The sequence below is a fragment of the Pyrus communis genome, chromosome 3 (genome assembly GCF_041283825.1).
Source record: "Pyrus communis isolate YQ-2024b chromosome 3, ASM4128382v1, whole genome shotgun sequence".
NCBI lineage: Eukaryota > Viridiplantae > Streptophyta > Magnoliopsida > Rosales > Rosaceae > Pyrus > Pyrus communis.
Window position 1 is genome coordinate 21,831,996 of NC_142567.1, and position 22,969 is coordinate 21,854,964.

Consider the following 22,969-nt stretch of genomic DNA (forward strand, 5'->3'; position numbering starts at 1 on the left):
TAAAGCAAGTGCGAATATTTGGCTATATTTGGTAAATACTCTTCATTCATTTTTCTCGCCGTTCTTATAAATGTGGCCGGGCATCTATCAGAGCACGAAGAATCCGGACTGATTGCTTTCGATAATATTTTTCTTACGGCTTAATCTGTTACAATGAAAATATATCTCAACATTATTGTTTTAGGACAGGGTAGAGTTCTTAACATATTGGAAGGGGACTGCCATCCCATTCATTGAGGCAGTGCAGGAGCGGATCGATTATCGTTCCGCTGCAAATTGCCGAAAACACTTTGTCGCAATCTTCTCCCGGCGACCTGATCTTCTCTCCGGTCAAAAATTCAGTTCCTAGCTCTTCCCTCACAAACTTATACAACGGATAGGACCTGCAGTGCTCGATCCGGTTTCGAGTAGCTGGATAGCCAGTCACAAAAGCAAATCTAGTCTCCTCAACTTCTTTGGGCAAAACTGTCTTCAATTCTCGCTCAAATGCACCAATCTTCAGAAAGATTGAAGCATTTGGGTTCGTCATGTCATCGTCGTTTGCCAGTGCATGATTGACCAAGACTAGCTTCAGTTTCTGTACAAGGACAGAATGTTCACCGCACGGATCGTCGATGTAAGTAAAAACAGGTTCATCGTTGATGTTCACCGCACGGATCGTCGATGTAAGTAAAAACAGGTTCATCGTTGATTACTTTGAGCAAATCTTTCTCACAAAACCTTGATGGATGGAGATCCCCAGCGCCTCCGACCGTTAGAACCCTTTTCGCAACGTTGCTAACTGCAAGCTTGACGCTGTTCCCCAGATTCTCCTCCAAATGCCTCAAGTCTATAGCCTGGCAAAGTGCAACCAAATAGCTTGAGGCCATCAGCTTCAAGACTTCAACTGCTTCAGCTGTTTTCCTTGCCGAAATCAAACCCAACGAGTTCACGTCTTGATTGTGCTGCTCAGCACTTTGGACGTGAGTGGTCACAGGGTTCGCAAGATACTGAAGCTCCGAGCAGTACGCTGCCATGGCTATGTCCACACCCTTGAGCCCGTAGTCCAAGCTTGGGTCCCGTCCGCCAGAGAGATTCGAAGGCAACCCGTTGTTGTAGAAGTTGTTAACCAGCTCAGAAAGCTGTGCAAACATGAGTTTTCCAATGGCCGCCAAAGCTATTCTTGTGTTGTCCATTGAGACACCAACTGGGGTACCCTGGAAATTGCCACCATGCAAGGCCTTGTTCCTTGAAACATCGATCAAGGGGTTATCGTTCATCGAGTTAATCTCCCGCTCGATGGATTTGGTGGACAGTCGAATAACTTCAATCTGAGGGCCCAACCACTGTGGCGAGGTACGAAGAGCATAACGATCTTGTTTTGGCTTTCGAAGGAGATTAGTTTCATGCAGCTGCTGTGCTTCCTTGACATAAGAACTTCCATCCAAAATGTGTTCTATTATAGCAGCAGCTTCAATCTGTCCGGGATGTCCCTTCAGTTTATGCGTCAAATGATCCGCAAACTCCAGCTTCCCTTGCATAACTTCGGCAAAAATTGCTGTTAAAACTTCCGCCAAAACAACCAAGATGTTAGCCTCAAAGAGCACTATGGAAGCCAAGCCAGAACCAACTCCTGTGCCATTAACCAATGCAAGTCCCTCCTTCGGCTGCAATTCAAAGAAGCCATTGTTTAGTCCCGCAAGCTGGAATGCCTGTTCGGCATCAAGGGGCTCGCATGAGGGTCCCATGGCCCTTGAATTAGGACGGCCAGTTAAGAGGCCGGCAATGTATGCGAAAGGGACCAAATCGCCGGATGCAGAGATGGAGCCACGGAGGGGCAGGCAGGGAGTAATATTGCGGTTAAGAAGCGTTGCGAGGGTTTCCAAAATCTCATATCTGATTCCGGAGTAGCCTTGGAGGAGGGTGTTGATCCTCACCAGCATTGCAGCTCTTGTTGCTGAGTGTGGCAGTGTCAGTGTGTGACACTGACAAGCTTCTGTCCCATTGCCAAATATTCCAGCATTCAAGAATCTGTTAAACATATAATCAAAAGGATCAAAGCCAGTGGAAGAATAAAACAATTAAATTTTCATCAGTTATCAAACAATAACAAAAGTGAATTAATGTAAGAAAAATATGCGAGGACATGAAATTATCCAAAAGAACACGAGTAAAGTGGACATTCCGGCCCTTGTTTTAACTGTTTGTCGACTGCAGTTCCAAACGAGACCATTGTCAGTGTCTCTTCTTCGACCAAACATCTCTCTATGAAAGACATATATATAACATGTATATATATGCATGGGTTAATAAACGTGAAACACAATCAGTGAAGATTAGATGCATCGTCCCTTCTCCTTATCTTCTCCTACTTTAACTAATTTTCACTCCCTTTCAGACGAATCAAATAAACATCGTGTTTTTTGTGACCGTCTCTCATCTGCGATTAAATGTCTTAACACACATCTTTCTTCTTTTCTTTATGACCCAGATTCTGTATTAAATTCTCACCATCTATAAAAACCCAATAGGGTTTTCTGAAGCTCATCAATTAGTTCTGATCATTTCTTCTGTCAGATATTCTAATCATCCTATATCGCAGAAGAAATGGCTTCTGAACTAGCTTCAGTTGAGATGAATTTCATGAAAAACATGAAAGAGTACGATATTTTTTGAGATTTAAGCTTAATTACAAACCAAAGTAAATTACATGGATATGATTTGCATGATGTGCGTGTTTTAAAAGTAGAGAGTTGTTATCTTCACCCATTCTTATTTTTCTACTCACCTAAGTAAAATATAATTAACAAACCAACTCAAGGTCGATGAGAAAATAAGAAAGGTAAATGACCACTGGAACAAGATTGAAAAGTGCCGGATCGGAAAGATAAACAAAATTATCTTTTCTTTATCAAAAGTAACTCAATAAGCCTAAATAATATGGTTTAAGCGAAACTTCATTAATTAAGATTAGCTGTTTAAGATAAATTAAAGGACTTTTCATATGTAATTTTATTCCTAATAGTTAAGCCATGCATGCAAAAAGGAGTTCTTTAAAACACAGAATTAGTCACCTAATGAGCTCCTTCTGCAGATTCGCTCCTTGATTCGTCCGCCTGTCCGAGTTCGCACCGAACCCAGTCGTAATCCCATATAAATCCTTGCCGCTGTTCACACCATCTATAACCCAAACGCTGCTTGCCTCCACCGCCGCCCTTGCCGACTTACACAGCTCAACAACCACATGACGTACCGAAACCGACGCCACCTGACCAACGGTCAGGCCCCGCCCTCCGACGTTAACCGTAGGTTTCCGGTACTCTTCCACCATACGCTTCACCTCGTCTAAATGGCTTCCCTGTACGGCCTCACCGATTGAGAACCAGTTCAACGGATCTTTTCTAAGAGTCAGATTTTCGACCATGTAACTCATTTCAGCTGAAGCTAGCTCAGAAGCCATTTCTTCTGCGCTATAGGATGATTACAATATCTGACAGAAGAATTGATCAGAACTAATTGATGAACTTCAGAAAACCCTATTGGGTTTTTATAGCTGGTGAGAATTTAATATAGAATCTGGGTCGTAAATATAAAAAGAAGAAAGAAAGCTGCTTTTAGCCCGGGAAAAGTGTGTGAAGACATTTGATATCAAATTAGAGAGACTCACAGTAAGTAGGACTAGATTTTGTTTGAGTGTTGGGGTTGGATCAATTCTCTGAAAGAGAGTAAAAATTAACTAAAGAAAGAAAAGAGAAAAGGAAAAGGAAGAATGCTTCTGCCATGCACTGACCGCGTTGGACATTTGTTAAAACCCTATTTGATCATTAAGTTGATCGAGAGAATGGCAACACCTGGACACAACAATGGAGATGATCAGATCGATCTGGGGGAGGTGTTGATGCCCATGGAGATGATAAGATCGATGTGGAGGAGGTGTTGATCCAAGGCATGCATCTCTCGTGCTCGTCTCATCATCTGCATGTAAGGTAAAAAGTGATCAGAGAGATTCGACAGATGGAGGTGACATACAGTAAGACTAACTTCAATGGGCTAAAAGCCAAATTACTCTTCAAAACTTCCCCCCAAACCCAACCTAACCTAAGGGGAAATTTTGGGCTAAATGCTAAATGTTAAACCAAGGCCAGATTCCGCCCAAAATTTAGCCTAGAAATCGATGTGGGTTCCACCGAACCGAGTGAAAAGGGGCGTTTGTTTCCATTTCCAAATTGTTCAACATGGCAAGAGAGCATATTAGAGGTCGTAATTGGAGCTGTGAGGAAGATGTTGCTTTATGCTTAGCATGGGTTTCTGTTAGCAAAGATGGTGCAGTTGGAACAAATCAAAATAAAAAAATTTTGTGGGATAAAATCATTGCAAAGTTTCAAGAAAACTGCAACGGCGGCGGGCAGGATGGTGGTGGTGTTTATGATCGGTGGAATACTATCAACAAAGCATGCACTTTATGGAAGGGAAACTTAGAGAGAGTCGTGGTTGGCATGCCTAGTGGAAAAAGTGCCATAGAAATTGTGAGTTTTGTTCTTGATATTTTATGTGTCATATACATAATATTAGTTTGCAACTAATTATTTTTATGTATTTTTTGCATAGGGTAACAAAGCAATGGAAATTTACAAGACAAAAGTAACACCAAAAAAATCAAGTTTTTAAGTTGCAACATGCTTGGGATGTCCTCAAAGATTGTCCGAGGTGGGAAACTGATGCGGACTAACAATGGGGAAGATTATTTCAACGTGAAGCCACACAAACACATGCCGGAGATAAAGGTGTCGATGAAATGACCCCATCTCTTTCTTTTGCAAGGCCCCCGGGAAGAGATAAGCAAAAGGAAGCAAAGAGAAAATGGAAGTCTCAAGATCCGATGAGTGGACACTTTGTTACCGGAATTGCAAAATTGAACGAAACCCATAGCACTCGCCAAGAAGAAACAGCCCGAATGCGTTTGAAAATGAAGGAAATCTCAAATAGGAAGCAAGATAGGTTTGAAATTAATTTGATGATGGATGACCTCAGCAAATACACTCCAGAGAGGAAGAAGTTCTTACGTGGTAAGCAAAAGGAAATTTTGCGAAAGTCTGCCTCAAGGAGTATGTTTCAAGATGATGAATCCTCTGAACCCTATATCCCAATTCAATCACGAAGTCCATCACCAAGTGAAAATGGTGGATATGATTATTAAGTTTATGTAGTGTATGAATTATGTGCTTTATTAATTAAGTTTATTAATTGTCGTTTGTATTAAGTTTATGTAGTTTATTAATTATGTGATTTATGAATTATCGGTTGTATTAGTTTATGATTTTTTAATATCTATCGGAATTTAAATTTTTTTAGATTAAAATGTTCATAAAATTAATTTACGATAGTCTACATATTTATTTTTTTTAAAATTTAATTTAAGAAAAAAATTAGCCTAAGTTCATTCTTTAATAATTCCGGGCTAAAATTTTACGTCAAAAAGGTTGGAGTAAAAAAGCTGTTTCTGAACTAAAAGCTAAATTTTCCGGGCTAAAAATTTTGGTTTTCAGCCCAACCATTGGAGATAGTCTAAAGGGGTGTTTGCATGGCCTTTTGCTCATCAAAAGGGGTTTGTTGGTATCCAAAAGGCATGCCATTTACACTCAGTTTATTGGCACACCATTTATGCCATTTTTGTCATATATTTGTGCCGTTTTATTACTTTATTTGTAATAAATGGCCACCAGTAATAAATTGTCATTTATTCAGGGACAAGAGAATAGGTTAGATCTCACCCTAATTACAGTGTAATTGGTGTGCGTTGTAGGACAATTTCTCTTATTGTATACTACCCATAAAAGCTAAAAAATTTATCAGTTGATAAATATCAGCAACTCTTATCTAAACTACGTCTCAGCATCTCGATTGTATGTTGCCACCGCGTGTAAAAATTTGTAATAAAAGTTCATTTATTTAAGGATAAGAACACTAAATTTGGACTAATTTTCTCTTTTTCAAACTAAAGGATCATAATACTAACGGTCTAGGCGGTTCGATGTGGTCTGTTTTCTCGACGATTGTGTGTGTTTGTGTGGGTGCATGCGTGTGCATGTGTAACCGTGCGAGCGTGTGTGTGAGTAAGTGTGGGAAAAGCACAGAATTAGCAGCGAACAAGTGTTGAGATGAGATCTGTCAAATCTGGAGGGGATGGCTATAACTGGTATTGAGGGGTTAGAGGGTTGATTTGAATTTTTGAAAGATCTTGAGCGCATAGCCCCAAATCATAGCCTAAAAGCCTAAAATCAAAATACCTTGAAACACGGGCAAACAGCCCGGAGATAGTGCCCCACCACACTACCCATAGATGGTGGGTTGCTCTACTGGTCCTTGACGGAAAATGGGGCCATCGCTGCTGCGGGGAATGATGAAAAGCCTGGAGACACAATTCCATTCACACCCTCCGTAAAAGGTGGGTTGATCTACCATTCCCAGATGGAAATCGGGGCCCTCGCAGGTACAAGGAAGGAAGAGGAAGAGAGAAAGGAGGAGGATAACAAAGGTTGAAAGGGTGGCTGCCACCGGCCCCAAACAGGAGCTAAAGGCCGGCGACTGGAGAGAGGGTTATGTTGGGTTTCTTCTGTGGTATATTTGATCTCATATTAGAGAAATCTGGTGTGAGTATCAGATAATCTATATAGAGAAGGCCAGGATATCACGGCGCTAAGGTTTGGTAAGATAAGATTTCAAATCTAAGATCTCAAGTGCGAGGGTCGAGTATATATAGGAAGAAGGCGGGTTGTACAATCAACACGTAATTATTGCATGGGTGACGAGTGGAAAGTTACTTTTTTACAAGGTTCTAAAAGATGCTAGGCAGTAGTCGGGCGGTGAGTTGGGACCTAGCGCCTAGGTGGCTAAGCGGGCGACTAGGCAAATTAAGTAAATCTATTATATTTAGTGTAAATAAGTGTCTCTTTATACTTAAAATATACAAAATTACATCATAAACTACAAAATAGAATGACATATATATTATGAAGTATTGGAACATAGTGAAAACATGGGGAATAAGTATATAATGTCTGTTCATTTAAGTATTGAACAAGTCTTTTACAAGTTATTGAAAAAAAATTAAAATGCAAAATGAAAGTTATCAATTTTCTGTCTAAGTGAGTCGCAACCTAGGCGGGTCTGGACGGGCTAGGCGGGTGCCTAGGTGGTCTAGGCTGGCTCCTTAGCAGGCTAAGTACCCTTTCTTAATTTTCAAACGTCCAGGCATAAATCTAATTTTAAACATTCTTTTGCCTTTATGAGCACCCAACTTTTAGTTTAGTTCACCCAAATTTTCAAATCTAGCATTTATCAAAGCTCAAGTAAATGAGCACGTTTATATGTTTAAGTAATTTTGTATCATATATCATTTAGTTTGTGTGTGTGTGTGTGTATTTATGGCTAAATTTTGCATCATATGTCATTTGGTTTATAAATATATCAAACTTTACGTTTCCAACTTTAAATAGAAACATACATTTGATATATTTATATTTATGGATGAATTTTGTATCATATGTTTCTATTTTTAATTTGTACTCACTTTTTATTTTCAACCAACTATCTTTTTAGTTTTAATTTGTATCTATATATATAATTTTTTTTCTGTGCCCCTATTTTTAAACTTCAATTTGTACCTATAATTTTTTAAATCTTTTATTTAAACCCATTATTTATTTTATAATGTGCTCATTTTCTTTAAAAAATGTACCACTTTATTATATGTATGTAAAATGTACCAAAAATTTCTTATGTAAAACGTACCCATTTTCTTAATATAAACTCTATTCACTTTTTTTTTTTTTTTTTTTTTTGGGTTTGTTTGTTTGTTTGTAATTTACCCATATTTAAAAAAAAAATTAAAACATTTCATTTAAAAAAAAATCAGATCAGATTTCACACAATTCCTATTTGAAGAAAAAATTGAAAATTCCTATTTCGTATTAATCTCTACATACTTTTAGGAAGGATTTAATCATTTTTCTTATTAAATTTCTTAATTAATATACTAAAATTTAACATTTAGTCTTTCAATCAAAATATTCAAATTAATAAAGCTTCAATCTAAGATTTTAGTCAATTAGAAACTGGAACTAAAGTTTTCCAATATGATATAATACTTAATTTCTTCAATATTAAATAACTAGAAAATAGTCTAATAGGGAAAAAGGAAATTGGATTATTTCTCTCACATAAGTCAATACTCATCGTACTTGTCACATCCTGCCCCCGCGCGGGGCGGGGGGGGGGGTGACCACTTCTCGGGCCTGCTCTACCACCGTAACACGATATTGGCCGTTTTGGGCCCCGACCACGTCTTCACGGTTTTGTTTATGGGAACTCACACAAGAACTTCTCAATGGGTCACCCATCCTGGGAGTGCTCTCGTGCGCTACTCGCTTAACTTTGGAGTTCCCATGGAACCCGAAGCCAGTGAACTCCCAAAAGGCCTCGTGCTAGGTAGAGATAGGAATATACATATAATGATCACTTCCCTGGACGATGTGAGATCTTACAATCCACCCCCCTTAGGGGCCCGACGTCCTCGTTGGCACACCACGACCAAGGTTAGGCTTTGATACCAAATTGTCACATCCCGGCTCAGGGGGGGACCATTTCCTAGGCCCGCTCCACCACCGTAGCGCAATATTGTCCACTTTGACCCCAACCACACCCTCACGGTTTTGTTTCTAGGAACTCACACGAGAACTTCCCAATGGGTCATCCATCCTGGGAGTGCTCTCGTGCGCTACTCGCTTAACTTCGGAGTTCCCATGAAACCCAAAGCCAGTGAGCTCCCAAAAGATCTCGTGCTAGGTAAGGATGAGAATATACATATAAGGATCACTCCCCTGGGTGATGTGGAATCTTACAGTACTGCTCTTAATTAAATCCAAAAATAAATGAGATTATTCAATTACTTTGAGGTTCTAACAATTTCATTCGTGTAAGGCATTTGACATATAATATAATACGATTCTTGATTAAATTGGAATAGTAAATTTAGGTGTTTTATGTTTTTACTGCTATTATGCATTTGACTTGAGTATTTCTTAATTGATCATGAGTTTTAGTTTTGAAGTTTGTGTTAGTTTTAATAATAGATTTGCTTATTGGCAGGTGATTTTCAAAATATTGTTAGCTTCTCAGAAACTTCTTTTTATTTTTTGTCATTGAATTGAATAAATTAAACAAAAACAATAGACAAGATTAAACATAAGGGCCCAAGGCTAAAAAAGGTGTATGTTCATCATTTTATTTGAAAAATGTCTAAAAAATTACTGTTTAAAAAAATATATTAGTATTGTTTTAGATTATATTAAGTAGGGACCCATTGAAAATTTTCGTACAACTCCTAAATTATCAAAGGCGACCCTAGTACTTGTAGGGTGTGGTTGGGTGAACTTGCATATTCTAAAACTTCATGGCATTGGGTTTCAATAAGGTTATTTGTGGAATCATAGGGCTGCATTTATAGCATTTTATAAGTCTTAAAAAGGGTGGGGTTTTTTTTTTTTTTTTTTTTTTTTAACAAACAATATTACCTATACTAAGGGAAGGGGTGAACTAAGCTTCACAATGAGTTAATAATAATGTGGTTTAAATTCACATTTGGCAAGAATAAACCTAAAACATTTCACTTACAAGTGAAGATGAATACCACTAGACCATAGTACTAAGTGGCAAAAAGGGTGGTTGGGTGAATAGATTGGGTGAACTTAGAGTATCTCCAAAGGAGATGTCAAAATGTCAAAATAACCAATAATGGTAAAAAAAACAGAAGCAATGTTTTCCAATCGAGAAGCCAGATCTGATGTGGCATGACATGGAATGACATATCTCCTTCTTGCTGCCAAATTTGACAGTAGCTTCAAATTTTTTTCCATTAATTATTAAATGTTTTTTACTAATTTTTTTTATTCGTTTAAAGGCTAGCCTTTTAATATCTTTTCATTATGAATGCAATGCTTAAATATTTTTAGAGCAGTTCCACCGTGGGAAAGGCCCCTCAGGCAATACACTATGTTATCCACCCAGTGAACAGTAATTGCCTTTAATGAATAGTAACCACTTTTTGCACCTCCACCGTTGCGCTTCAATAGCCCTGGCAATAGGCAATAAAGTATTAGTATTTTTTATTATTTATAATTAATATTATATTATTAATTTATCTTTTCCAATCCCTTCCCGAAACTTCTACCATTTTTGTTTTCTTCTTCCTTCCCACTCTGTCACTCCCCTCTTCTTCTTTGTTTTCCCTTTTTGCTACGGCCGACCACCTCCCTCCCTGCTCTCTTTTTCTCCCCCATTTCTCCATGTTTTCTTCCTCAAAAGAGGAAGCTACCGATTTTGCACCTGATTTGGATCGAAAGACCAGCAGGTCTTTCTTGTTCCTCAAAGCAGAGAGAGCAACACCGACCCACCCGTCTCCGGCCATGTCTAAACCCGTTGACATGTCATTCTTCCTCCTCTTCTTGGTCCTCTGTGACCAAGCCCACGGAGGCCGCTTGCTCCTTTTTGACTTCAACTAATCAACGTCATCCGATCTGATCTCTGATGGAGTCCACCACTACCACTGGTCCCACACCTTCGCACCCTACCTCACTCTCAAGAACGCCCTCTCGGTGAAGGACTCCACCTGCGAGCAGGCCTACGAGTTCCTGCCCTGCACCACCACCGTGATCGGCAACCTCTTCCTGATTCCTGTGTTCTCCTTCAAGGGTTCCAGTGACCCATGTTTTAAATCGTGGCTAATGTCACCCTGACGTCAGCTTTGTGTCAGGTCGCCTTCGGGCTCTCGGGCTAGCAACTCATGTTGAGCTTGTCCCTCGGGCTTGCTCGGGCTCCCTCACCAGCACACGTAGGACCATCTCCCTCGGGCTATCTGGCCCTATTCCAAAGCCAGTCCACTGGGCAATAGCCCACAGTGGAAGTGCTCTTATACTTTTTAATTCATTTTCATACTTTTTAATTTATTTTCTTTTATTACCAATGCAAAGCAAATAAATATGAATTTTTATTTAATGTTTAAATTTGACATATTGAATAAAGAGCTAAACTGTAAAAGATGTTAAAGTGACCACATAAAACCATCAAATTTAAATTTTATGTTTAAAATTTGACGTCTTAAATTAAAAATTGGGGAGCCAATAATTGCCTCCCTTTTCATTATTATCGTTGTTTTGCTGCAACTTTTCTACACATTTAGGGGGAGGGGGGGGTGTAGTCAAAACATGATTTGATAGAATTTTAATAAACTTTAAAATCAGGGTGTAGTGAATTACAATTTTAAAAGAGGATTTTAAAAGATTTAGAAATCATGGTGTAGTCAAAGTAGAATTTAAGAGGATTTTAAAGAATACATCCAAATCCAAGGATAGTCAATTAAGATTTTAAAGAATACATCTAAATCCAAAGTTAGTGAGAATGCAAAAGATTTGGTAGGATATGAATGGAAAAGAGGTTTTGATGGATTTGAAAGTGGATGGTATATATACCAAATGCTATTAAGAATCCTACCATCCCCTATCTTATTTCTTTTCACGCCCTCAAACAGAAAAGAACCTCCCAACCCCTTCATCTTCATCTATACCTTCCTCTTCGGAACACACCCCATCGTCCTCTTCGACTTCATCGTCTTCATTCTCATCTATCATGGATTTTTTTTTTTCAAATTCTAGTCGTAAACAACTATTGGGTTTGGCAAGTTCTAATCCCTAATTCTAAACAAAATCTTGTTCTCCAGGATTCAAGAACTCACAAATAAAGTTCTAAATTAATAAAAAAATCCATTCTAATCCCTAATTAACTATTGGGTTTTGGCAAGTTCTAATCCCTTTTGCCAGTTCTGATATTGGCATGTTGGTGGAAAAGGGAATTGGGGACACTACAACAGCAGCCACCATTTCTGCGACCATTTTTTCCAAGGTGAAGTGACGCACCCTAAACCCTAATCCCTTATATTGGCAAGTTCTAATATTTCCACAAAGGACTCCTCACCAGTCTCATGCTCTCCTAGGCGAGTACTTTTGCTTCGTGCATCGTTTGGTGTTCAATAGGTCATGAAGGCAGTTTAATCTCAGCCATAAGATTTTATTAAAAATGATCTAATAGCTCTATGTGTGATTTCCTTCTTTTTCAAAATACTATGAAATCCATGAAAGAAGTCCATACAAATCCATAGAAATCTATAATATAATCCATATAAATCTATCAAAATTCATATACAATTCTAGAGTCTATTAGAATCCTTTGAAATCTGTCACCTAAAAAAATACATTAAAATCATTTGAAATCCAAATTGACTACCTCCCTCTTAAAAAAAAAATTATATACAAAGACTTGATCTTATTAATGTTATCACTGTTGATAACATTTTAGTGATGGGTAATACTAGGGAGGGACACTAAAATATGTAGATTAAATTCTGTAAAACTAAATAACATGGAAGTTGATGATTAGGTTATTATATAAGTGTTGATCAACGAGCTTACTTCTTATTGGTGACACATCATTTAGTTTTCAAATTTAGTCTACATAACATTACTCTTTATTGATTGCGTATACTCAAGGTTACTAAGGGGATGTATATGAAGTTTGATGGACTTGCTTGACTCTGAAATCCAAGTGTATTCATTATAGACTTTAGAGTTAAGAAAACTTACCCGGTATTGAATAAAGACTTTTATATAAAAAATCTATGAAAATCTAGCGGTATTCAATTATGACTTTTCTGGAAGCAGCCGCTTTGCAAAGTAAGGATCAGCGTACGATAGACGTTTCTCCCTTGACCCTCGCAAAGCAGGGAGCCTTATTAGCTTAAAGTCGCCTTTTTTTATCAAACTATGACTTTCTTTGAGTCATCAAAAGTTTATGCTATTTAAAATTTTCATTTGAAAGGCAAATTTGAACCACATTATTGCTAGCCTATTGTGAAGCTAAGGTCACCCCTTCCCCTTATTGTAGATAATATCATTTGTTAAAAAAAATTCATTTGACTGTAAAGAATTTTAAAAAGTCATGGATTTTGATAGACTTTAATTGCTTTCACATCTCCTCTTAATATTTTGATCGATTCATTTTCTCAATTCTCTTGTGATATAATCCACCACCCACTATAATGCAATGACTATCACTTTCACTACTTTCAATACCGTGTTGCCACCACCACTACCTTACTGAAAAAAGTTGAGATTCCACCATAAAACCAATTGACATTATGGAGAGTAGCCTAACTACTTATAAGTACATGCAAGGTTCATTCTCTCATCAATGGGAGATTCATTCTTAACAAGCCTCTCACGTGCGATGTCTTTTAAGCCTAGCATGTGGACAACACAGCTCAAGTGACGTGGAGCATGTGTGGCTGTTGGGCTTCATATGTGAGACAACCTACTTTGATACTGTGAAGAAGGTTGAGGTTCCACCATCAAACCAATTGGCAATATGGGGAGTAGCCCAACTACTTATAAGCACATGCAAGGTCCCTCCTCTCATCAATGTGAGATTCATTCTTAACACACCCCCTCATGTGCCACGAATTTCAAGCCTAACACGTGGATAACATAGCTCGGGTGACATGGAGCACATATGGCCATTGGGCTTCACACGTGGGAAAACCTGCTCTGATACCATGAAAAAGGTTGAGGTTCCACCATAAAACCAATTGGCAATATGAGGAGTAGCTCAACTTCTTATTAACTCTCGCAAGGTTTCTTCTTTCATCAATATGGGACTCTTTACCTTCACATCCTCATACAAACCCTCAAATGCGGCGAATTTTCAAGCCAAACACGTGGACAACACGAATTGGGTGATGTGGAGCACATGCAGCATGAAGAAAATTAGGGTTCCACCATAAAACCAATTGGCAATATGGGGAGCACCTAACTACTTATAAGCACATGCAAGGTCTCTCCACTCATAAATGTGAGATTCATTCTCAACCAGGCCATCTTCTCCACCCCCACCACCACCAATGTCACCATCGTCGTCGTCACCGTCATTGCTATAAGTATCATTGCCACCCTTACTAGGACTGTCATCTCGACCACTATTATCACCGCCCTTCTCCTTACTCCATTCTTTACCCCGCCACCACCTCTACTATCACCGTCATCACCAAATACACCAACTTTACCACTACTATTTTGTCAACAATCTCACACGTGACACTTTGTCACGTCACGATCACCATTTTAATAATTCAAGCTTAAAATTAACAATTCTAGCATTGAACTGAACAAAATTCTGCAAAAGCCTTTCATTTAACACATTTATTTTCCACAAAAGTATATCATTAAATTATGAAATTTTATGAAATTATAATAGTTTGTAAAAATCTATTAAATCTGTGAAAATCTATCATTTTAAAAACTCGACGAAAACCATATAAAATCTTCATAAGTACACCCCTATATTTGAGTGAAGATTGTTAGGAACAAAAACTTACAAGATATGAAGTCCAAAGAATAGCAGAAAGATTTTGTTGAGACGGAAACTATTCTTAAAGCCCGTTTGGCGTTCCCAGTACGTATCACGGAGCAAAAGGTCTAATGCGTGTCGACTTTCCATTATTCAAAAACTAAAGACTTTGGTAAACATGCACTTATATTAATAAAGTTATCTGTGAAGCCATGTATACAATAAACCCAGTATATGTGGAGGAAATTAGGAGCGGTTTGCAGTTAGATATTTTCTCGCAAACTGCTCATATTAATTAAATGGAGTTCTGATCGATCGGCTGTTTAAAAAAAAAAAAATACATCAACTTATGTAACAGCCCCTCATAAACTTAATTAAGGTCATCTATTTGGACCAAAGGAGGTTCAAAATTAATTAAGATAGACCAATAAAGGTGTAACAACAACTAAAACTGATAGAATAACATACAGTTAATAATTAGTATTACTAATAATAATAATATACATCAGCTTTAAACGGATGCTTCGATATGAACTAACAACCATTTGAAATACCAAATAAAGATTATGGACGTAAGAGGGCAGCGAGTGTTTTGTCTTCCTCCACACTATCACCACTACATAGCAAGGGGTGAATCCGGGTTTAGTGGTCTTTTTCTTCAACCCACTGTATTTCACATTCAAATCTTTCATCTCTTTAATACAAATTAGAGTAATAATATCGTTTGTAATAACATTAAAAATCAGAAATTATCACCATTAATATGTTTATCTCTTTTTTTGCCTCTTATTTTTGACAAATTTGATGCATTTACGTCTTTGCATTAAAGTTCAGTGGGGAGGTGATACTGGCCTTTTATAACTTAAGTCATATCAGGAGCCATTGTTTTTTTCCTTTCCTGAAGCATGTGATGTGTATGCCACTTTCTTATTTACGGCATGAGAGGATAGAAAAAATGGAACACCATCAGATGTTCCATTGCCAAAGATGAAAATTTTATTTTTCCTTCTCTTTGATTTCTTCTCTACTTACCAGATTTTATTTCCTTCTACTTAATAACCAAACAATCATCAATATTTTTTATGAAGTGATTAAGAAACAACTTTCATTAGATAAATTCGAATATTATATTAAAGTTATCAAACAGACGATAAAATTCGGGAAGTGATTCTCATAAACTATTTTTAGCTTCTTACATATCTATATTTTAATCTTGACCGTTTATTTTGTTTGATTTATTAAATCCAATCATCATAAATAATAAAGGTGTGTGAGAAACTACAATAAGTGTCTGAAAATTACTTCTCTAAAACTACATCAAGCAAAAGCCATACAAAGAACAATAATTTCATCACCTTCAAAGCCTCATGATGATAAACTTAGCACGACGAATTGGAAAAATAGTTGGGTTTGAAACGAAGCAAAAAGAATCACACCTCATCAGCCCTTAGCGTAACCAAAAGAAAAACAATAGCAGAGGCCTCCCAAAAGTGTTTCTTTTACTTTCTTAGGCTTGAACTTAAGAAAAACCACCACAAACCCAAGTACAGCCTGAGAAAATAACGTTTTATTAGAAAGTGAATAATTAATTTTTAGAAAAAATAGTGTCACTTAGTACAATAGTGTAGTAGTATTCTTTTTGACTAATAAGTGAGAAGTTTGATTATGGCCAAAAGCGTATTCAAACTAAACTTTTATGGCTGGCCCATCACGCGGCTTAGACCCATCTCTCATTTTCTTACTGTAAACAATATCATGTATTAAAAACATGACAATATAATAAATAAAAAAATAGTTGTTATTCAAAAATAAAGAAAGTTATGTTTGTTGTTTCCTTATAGTAATACTATTGAATTTTTTAATTTTCATTTGAAGATTATCCAAAAACTAATCAATCAAATCGGATATTGTTTAGTTCTCCAAATGTATCAAATAAATGAACAGTTTATTATAAATTTGTTACTTGGTACTTACAATAATGTTCCATACATCATTTGGTACATTAACTATATTTCCGATTCGAATGATTTTTTCATATGATGATTTGCAAATGAAGATCAATAATTTGAACGATTCTGAATGTGAAATTTATACATATGAAGATATATTATCCGTAAAAAGTGGGATATGTCTAGTCGCCTGATGAGAATGCAAGTATTTTCCATCATAATAGATCTTTGCTACCTTAGTTGCCTTACATAGTTTATGCATGACACCCTGTCATCACTTCCACAGTGACGACGTAGTCGATGAGAGATTCAAACATTATTCTCCTCCACTAAAATGGCAGATGTCCAAGCACTTTGAAAGGCAAATAAAATGACTATTAAAGGAAAACAGCTTAATTGTGCACCTCAACTACTCAGATTGAACATTTGAACAAAACCCACAAGCTATCCTTTCTTCTCTGCTACTTTGCTAAACTGGACTTTTTTTATGGAATGTCCTACTATTGCCCGAGCTTTCCGATCAACCAATCCCCTATTTCAGGGACATCTCCTTGTTAGGTAGGGTCAGGGATTACTAATTAGTTGAATGAGCCCATCCCTCTGGCCTGTCATTTATAAATTAAAATACGAGTTACAAATTTGTTTGGAAAGTGATTTTTACACATTTTTTTAAATTTTTTTTTTTTTTTTTTACACTTTTCTTCATCTTTAGTCATTAAATTTAATAAATCAAACATAATCCACGAACAAAATTAAACAAGAATGTGTTAGAGGTAAAAAAATGTATATTTAGTACTATTCTTCTTGTCGAGGAATTTTTATTATGAGCAGAACACGAATGGTATATTACGTGTTTCTATATAAATGGTGAGAAATTTTATTTTTTAAATTATTAACTTTTTAACACACATACACATATCTCATTATTTATATAATAAGTAATATATTATCATGTATTCCGATCATATTGAAAAATCTCCCGTTCTTGCCTTAATAGTCATTTCATATTTCACCCTCGGCCCGTAAATATATGGGGGTCCCTGGGGCATTCATTATCTTTCACACGCAAAATTTGTTCCCACAAGAGAACAAAATAAGGACCCGGGACAGTGGAGCCTTTTACTCCTTTTGAGGCCACAAATATTTCCATATATATTTGATTCCCTTTGAAAAATGAGGGTAGTGTGATCTACACATCTATTTTTATGTTTTGTACATCTTTCTTAATTTTTAAGAATTGAATTGTAGAAAATCAAAGAATAAAAATTAACAATGTGTACGGAAGATGAAAAAAATTAATGGTGTGGGTATAGAACTACTCTAACCGTTAATCATGGTTGTTGGACAGAAACTAGAAGCCATTAAGTAAAGAATCCTTTGCGTGGGGTACTTAAATCTTTATTGATCTCCTGCCCTTAAATTTGCTAGACTTTCTAGTTCAAGTCAACAGAAAAGGTAAAGAAAGGAAAGGGATCTTCTCCGGATTTATTCCTTCTAATCCATCAAATTAGAGAATTCGTGCAATTGAAATTTGATCAAACGGTTACAAATAAGAACCCACTTTAAAAGTTATAATAACTTCAACCGTTGGATCAAATTTTAATAATACGAATTCACTGATTTGATGGATTATAAGAAAATGATCCGAAGGATCCCTTTCCGTAAAGAAAAAGGCTTTCTCAGGGAGCATCCCCTTTTATTGTGTCACTAAATTAAGCAAACGATAGCTTTACCAAAAAAAAAATTAAACAACGATAGTTATCCAAATTCAGTTTATGAATATGGGCCAATTAACCATATTCGAAGCTTCCTTGGATTCAACATTTCGAGATTTTTATGTACGATTGTAGATATATTCTTTTTGTATTTACATCTCCCATCACATTATAAGAGATTAAGAGCATAAATAATGAAAACAACATAGATAAATATATAATATATATCCCGATTACACAGAAAATCTCATGTATTTTCGAACACTTTCTCTTGTGAGATACTAATTCCAGAGGCATTGGCATAAGCTCTTGAAAGCTTATCAAGCTTTTTGAATCAAAGCTAGTATTGCTCAATATTTCTTTTGTACGCGGTATGCTTTGATGACTAACTCTACCCTTTCTTAAAATTAAGGAGCAATATTATTGTGCAGTAGCCGGAGCCCCAAAGCTTCTTGCACGTCACATATTGTGGAGGCTGGCTCTACCCCTGTTAAAACTTAAGCTGCATTGTGTGCCAGCTTTGACAGAAATGATGTGGGATCTTTCAATGTTTACAGGTTCAAACCCCACAATGTGACAAGGCAGTTGCAATAATGCGACATCCCCCATTAATACAGAACTTTCTTCATTCTTAAGGCCATGCAAGCAAGCTACGTTGTCAATAGAGTGCCAACACCGGTACATATAATTATAATAATATGATAAACTTTATAGATAGATACAAGTCTATCACCAACATTACTGATATTGTTCCAACTTAACTACTTATTACTAGATTTCCACATGAGACTCAACCATTCATCTAATTTCATCCCAAACTGCGTGCCAGGTATAGCTGAAACTTATATTTCTAAACCTCATTTAAGTAGTGAATAATTCAATCTCATTCCGAAAACTTGAGAAAATATTAAATTACAATTTAGCTGAGTTTTTATATGGTCTTTGAAATTGATAAAACTCATCATATTGATCTCTCAATTCGAGAATCAATTGATTTTGAACTTGAAATTCACTATCTAACATCAATTAAGCCCTGCCGTCCAAATCTGTCAAATTGTCTGCTAATTTGTTGATGTGGCACTCACACACCCTAAACCCATACCCTAAACCCTGCAGGAAAGGTCCATGGGAGAGAGAAAAGGTCGAGTAGAAAGATGAAAAGGGGTCGTGACTCGAGCGGATGGGTTTTTATTTTTTTTAGGCTTTTTAGCCAAAATAGTCCATAATGCATAACACATCATTTTAGTTCTTGAGATTGTTCGCCATCCATTATTTTTGTCATTCCGTTTAAAACTCTGTTAAGTGTCCCGGAGCTCTTAGTTGACAGTTTGGGCAATTTTCAAAGCTTCGTAACTCAATCATTTCTTAACCAAATTCAACCCATAATATATCAAAATAAAGATAGGAAAGTGTAGAACAAGATTATACCATTTGGAAACCCAATGGTTGCTAGAGATGGTCGTAAAATAGCCTAAAAGGTGACTTGTCCGTGGGAAAACTAGAAAACTCGCCAGAAACTGAGTAAATTTAAACGTTCATAACTTCTTCAATACTCAACTAAATCAAGTGATTCAAAAATGAAAATCATACTTCTCGATAAGACGAAGAGAATGGTACCTTTTTTTTTTTTTAATGGCTAACTCGCCTTGATTTGGCCGAAAAAGGCGATTTAGCCATTGATAAATATACCATTCTCTTCATCTCATTGAGAAGTATGATTTTTGTTTTTGAATCACTTGATTTCGTTGAGTATTGAAGAAGTTATCAACGTTTAAAGTTTAGTTAGTTTCCGGCGAGTTTTCCAGTTTTCCTGCGAACCAATTACCTTTCAGGCTATTTTCCAGCCATCTCTGGCAACCATTGGGTTTCCAAATAGGTATAATTTTGTTCTACACTTTCCTATCTTCATTTTGATATATTATGGGTCGAATTTGGTTAAGAAACGATCGAGTTACAAAGCTTTGAAATTTGCCCAAACTTTCGGCTAAGAGCTGGGACACTTAACAAAGTTTTTAACGGAATGATCAAAATAATGGATGATGGACAATCTCAGAGACCATTTCTATTGATTTTCAATCTCAGGGATCAAAGTGATGTGTTATGCAAATGGGATCAAAGTGATGTGTTATGCAAATCTAAGGAACCATTTTGACTAAAAAGCCTTATTTTTTATTTTTTATTTTTATTTGTTATTTGGGGTTCTAATTTTTTTTTTTTTTTTAATTTTGAATAATTGATTTTTTTTTTTTTTTTGTCTTGTTTACATGGTGCTAAATCATTGGTTGTTTGGGCAGCAGATTAATAAAAATTTTGACAGATTTGGATGGCAGGAACTAAATTGATGTGAGGTAGTAAATTTAAGGGACGAAACTTATTGATTTTCAAATTCATAAACTAAAATTATAAGTTTGGTCAATTTCAAAGTTCATTTATAATAAAAAACCCTGTATCAAATTGTTTCACTTTTATTATACCGATACAATTTTTTTTTGATAAAACCAAATAGGCATGCTGAACCGTAAAAGTGATTAAGTTGGGATACAAATGAAAGTGTAGACCAATATTACTCTCTATGTCCAAGTCTACATATGACGTGCAGTGTAAACAGCTATAAGCAGAAGAATAATGGGAAAAATGCTTGCAGCGTGGAAAAGTGATAATTAGGCAAACCATATATCAATTTTATTTCTTTTCATCATAGAAACTAACAAGAAGAGTCGAAGTCAACTGGGCTGAAGTAATGCAGGGCCCCATTGCTTAACAAAAAATGAACCCTAGAAGTAGAGTTCCCTTCATCATATGACTTATGAGAGAGAAACAGAGAGAGAGAGTTGAAGAAGAGTCTGGGCACATGATTTTCTATCAATATTCTTACGTTTTCTTTCTTGGATTAGTTTGAATATGATCTTCGCTTCATTTAATTGGTCACATATACTTAAGCATGCATTGTACGTCACAAACCTAATGTTGCATTCTTTTTTCATAATGTTCTTTTCATCGTCAAGGAAAATTTGATAGAACTAAGCAGAGGATTGGTCACATATACTTAAGCATGCATTGTACGTCACAAACCTAATGTTGCATTCTTTTTTCATAATGTTCTTTTCATCGTCAAGGAAAATTTGATAGAACTAAGCAGAGGATTCGAATTCAGAACCTATCATGGAATTGCTCTCGCGCGAACTTGCTTAACTTCGGAGTTCCTACGGAACCCAAAGCCAGTGAACTCCCAAAAGGTCTCGTGCTTGGTAAATATGGGAATTTACATATAAGGCTTACATGATTCACTCCCCTGAACGATGTGGGATGTTACACTAGGAGTTACTGAAAATTAATGGCCATGACATCTCAACCACTAAAAGTGGACTAATTTAATGGTCCAAAATTTGTGTCAAACTTTGTGTAAAAAATATGATACCACATATACGTCCCTATATATATATCAGAACAGATAGAAATTCATTATGATGAGTAAATGAAAAATGGATATCATTGATATACACTGCTTTGGTTCACTTACATTGCATGCGCCTCCATTTTAGGTTGAGATTTGGAAGCGGTTCATAATTGCTCCTCATAGGTGTATTTGAAATTTGGTCTAAAATTTTCCACGTGAAATCGGCCATATTATAAGCAGAAGTATCTTGTAACCCAAGTAATATATAGCATTTATTCTTACATTTGACTTTGATTTCAAGTACTTGGGGGAGGGTGTCACGGTGATGCAGGTGAAGGGTTTTGTAAAACGTCCTTTTATGGATTGGTGGTGCTATCTACACAATTTCTTTTACCTTCTATACAATCTTCTCAATTTTCAACGGTCAGATCAAATAAATTGAAGAAAATCGAATGATAGAAAATAACAAAAGGTGTGCAAAAAATAAAAATCGGTGTGTGGACAACACATCTACTCAAAATTGTTTTCTAGTGACGTATGCTTTAAAATGAATAATCTATCAACCTATGTGAAAATATTAAAAAAAAAAAATTAAAATGAAATTGTTTATTGAGCTAAATCAAATTTCCTAGACTTACACCGTTAACACCATCCAACAAGTATATTTTGTGTGCATTTTTCCATAGATCATTCACTCATATGTCCTAGCTTTATGTGCTAAAGTTGGATCAGATACGGGTCATGCTCCTCCGCTCGTAATTTTGTAGTCACTGCCGTCTCTGTGCAGGTAGCGGAAGTTCAACCTTTATTTACGGGATTAAGTGACCTCACTCTTATGATTTAAAGAATATCATTGTTGACGGAGATTCTAAACTTGTAATTGATGTTGTAAGTCGGGGATGCCCGATATTCCGTCGGCTTAAGACTGATATGTTCAACATTCATGGGTTGAAGGCTCGTTTTGATTCTATTTCGTCCAGCAATGTTACCGGAGAGCTCAATTTGGTGAGATGTGTCGGGCATAATGTCGACAACATTTGTCAAGGAACGGTCGATTTTCCAGAATTTGAAAGGAAAAATAAAAGAATCATATTCTTTATTATTTTGGTTTTGGATATTCCATCCAAAATGTTATTGTATTTATTAGCTGTTGCTTGTGTGACGCTCCCTTGTAATTTAGTTTACAAGAAAGAGAAAAGTCCTTCCTAATTTTCTAACAAATTATAATACAAATTCCCCGTTGTTTTATGCATGTGTGCAGAAAATGTTTTGTGTGTATCTCTGGGCAATTAACTTTTGTTGTCGTTCTAGGTTCAATTTCTAGTATTGGTGGTGGTCAATGAAAGCTGAAATGTCTTTTCTGAGTTTTTTCGGTCTTATAAAGAATAGGTAGACTGCTGTGACAAAGTCATTAGCTAGCCCCTTTTAAAAAAAACAAAAAACAAAAAACAAATACTTCTGTTGTCATCCTCCCGCAG

At 36.4% G+C, this 22,969-nt stretch overlaps 1 protein-coding gene across 1 annotated transcript; it reads right to left on the reverse strand.

The window, feature by feature from the left end:
• Positions 1-6: 6 nt before the first annotated feature.
• LOC137716085 (phenylalanine ammonia-lyase-like) lies at positions 7-6,406 on the reverse strand. The gene is made up of 4 exons (XM_088691307.1): positions 6,267-6,406; positions 3,054-3,954; positions 693-2,010; positions 7-643 (listed from the first exon to the last, which is right to left on the reverse strand). Exons 2-4 carry the CDS (start codon positions 3,437-3,439, stop codon positions 200-202), a joined length of 2,148 nt encoding a protein of 715 aa, XP_088547433.1. The 5' UTR covers positions 3,440-3,954; positions 6,267-6,406; the 3' UTR covers positions 7-199.
• Positions 6,407-22,969: the final 16,563 nt, after the last annotated feature.

Coding starts and splice junctions, on each gene's coding strand:
- LOC137716085 (XM_088691307.1), bottom strand. CDS start 3,439: ATGGCTTCTGAGCTAGCTTCAGCTGAAATGAGTTACATGGTCGAAAAT. Junction 2,011..3,053: donor CTGCAGAAGGAGCTCATTAG/GTGACTAATTCT, acceptor TATGTTTAACAG/ATTCTTGAATGCTGGAATAT. Junction 644..692: donor AGAAAGATTTGCTCAAAGTA/ATCAACGATGAA, acceptor CGTGCGGTGAAC/ATCAACGATGAACCTGTTTT.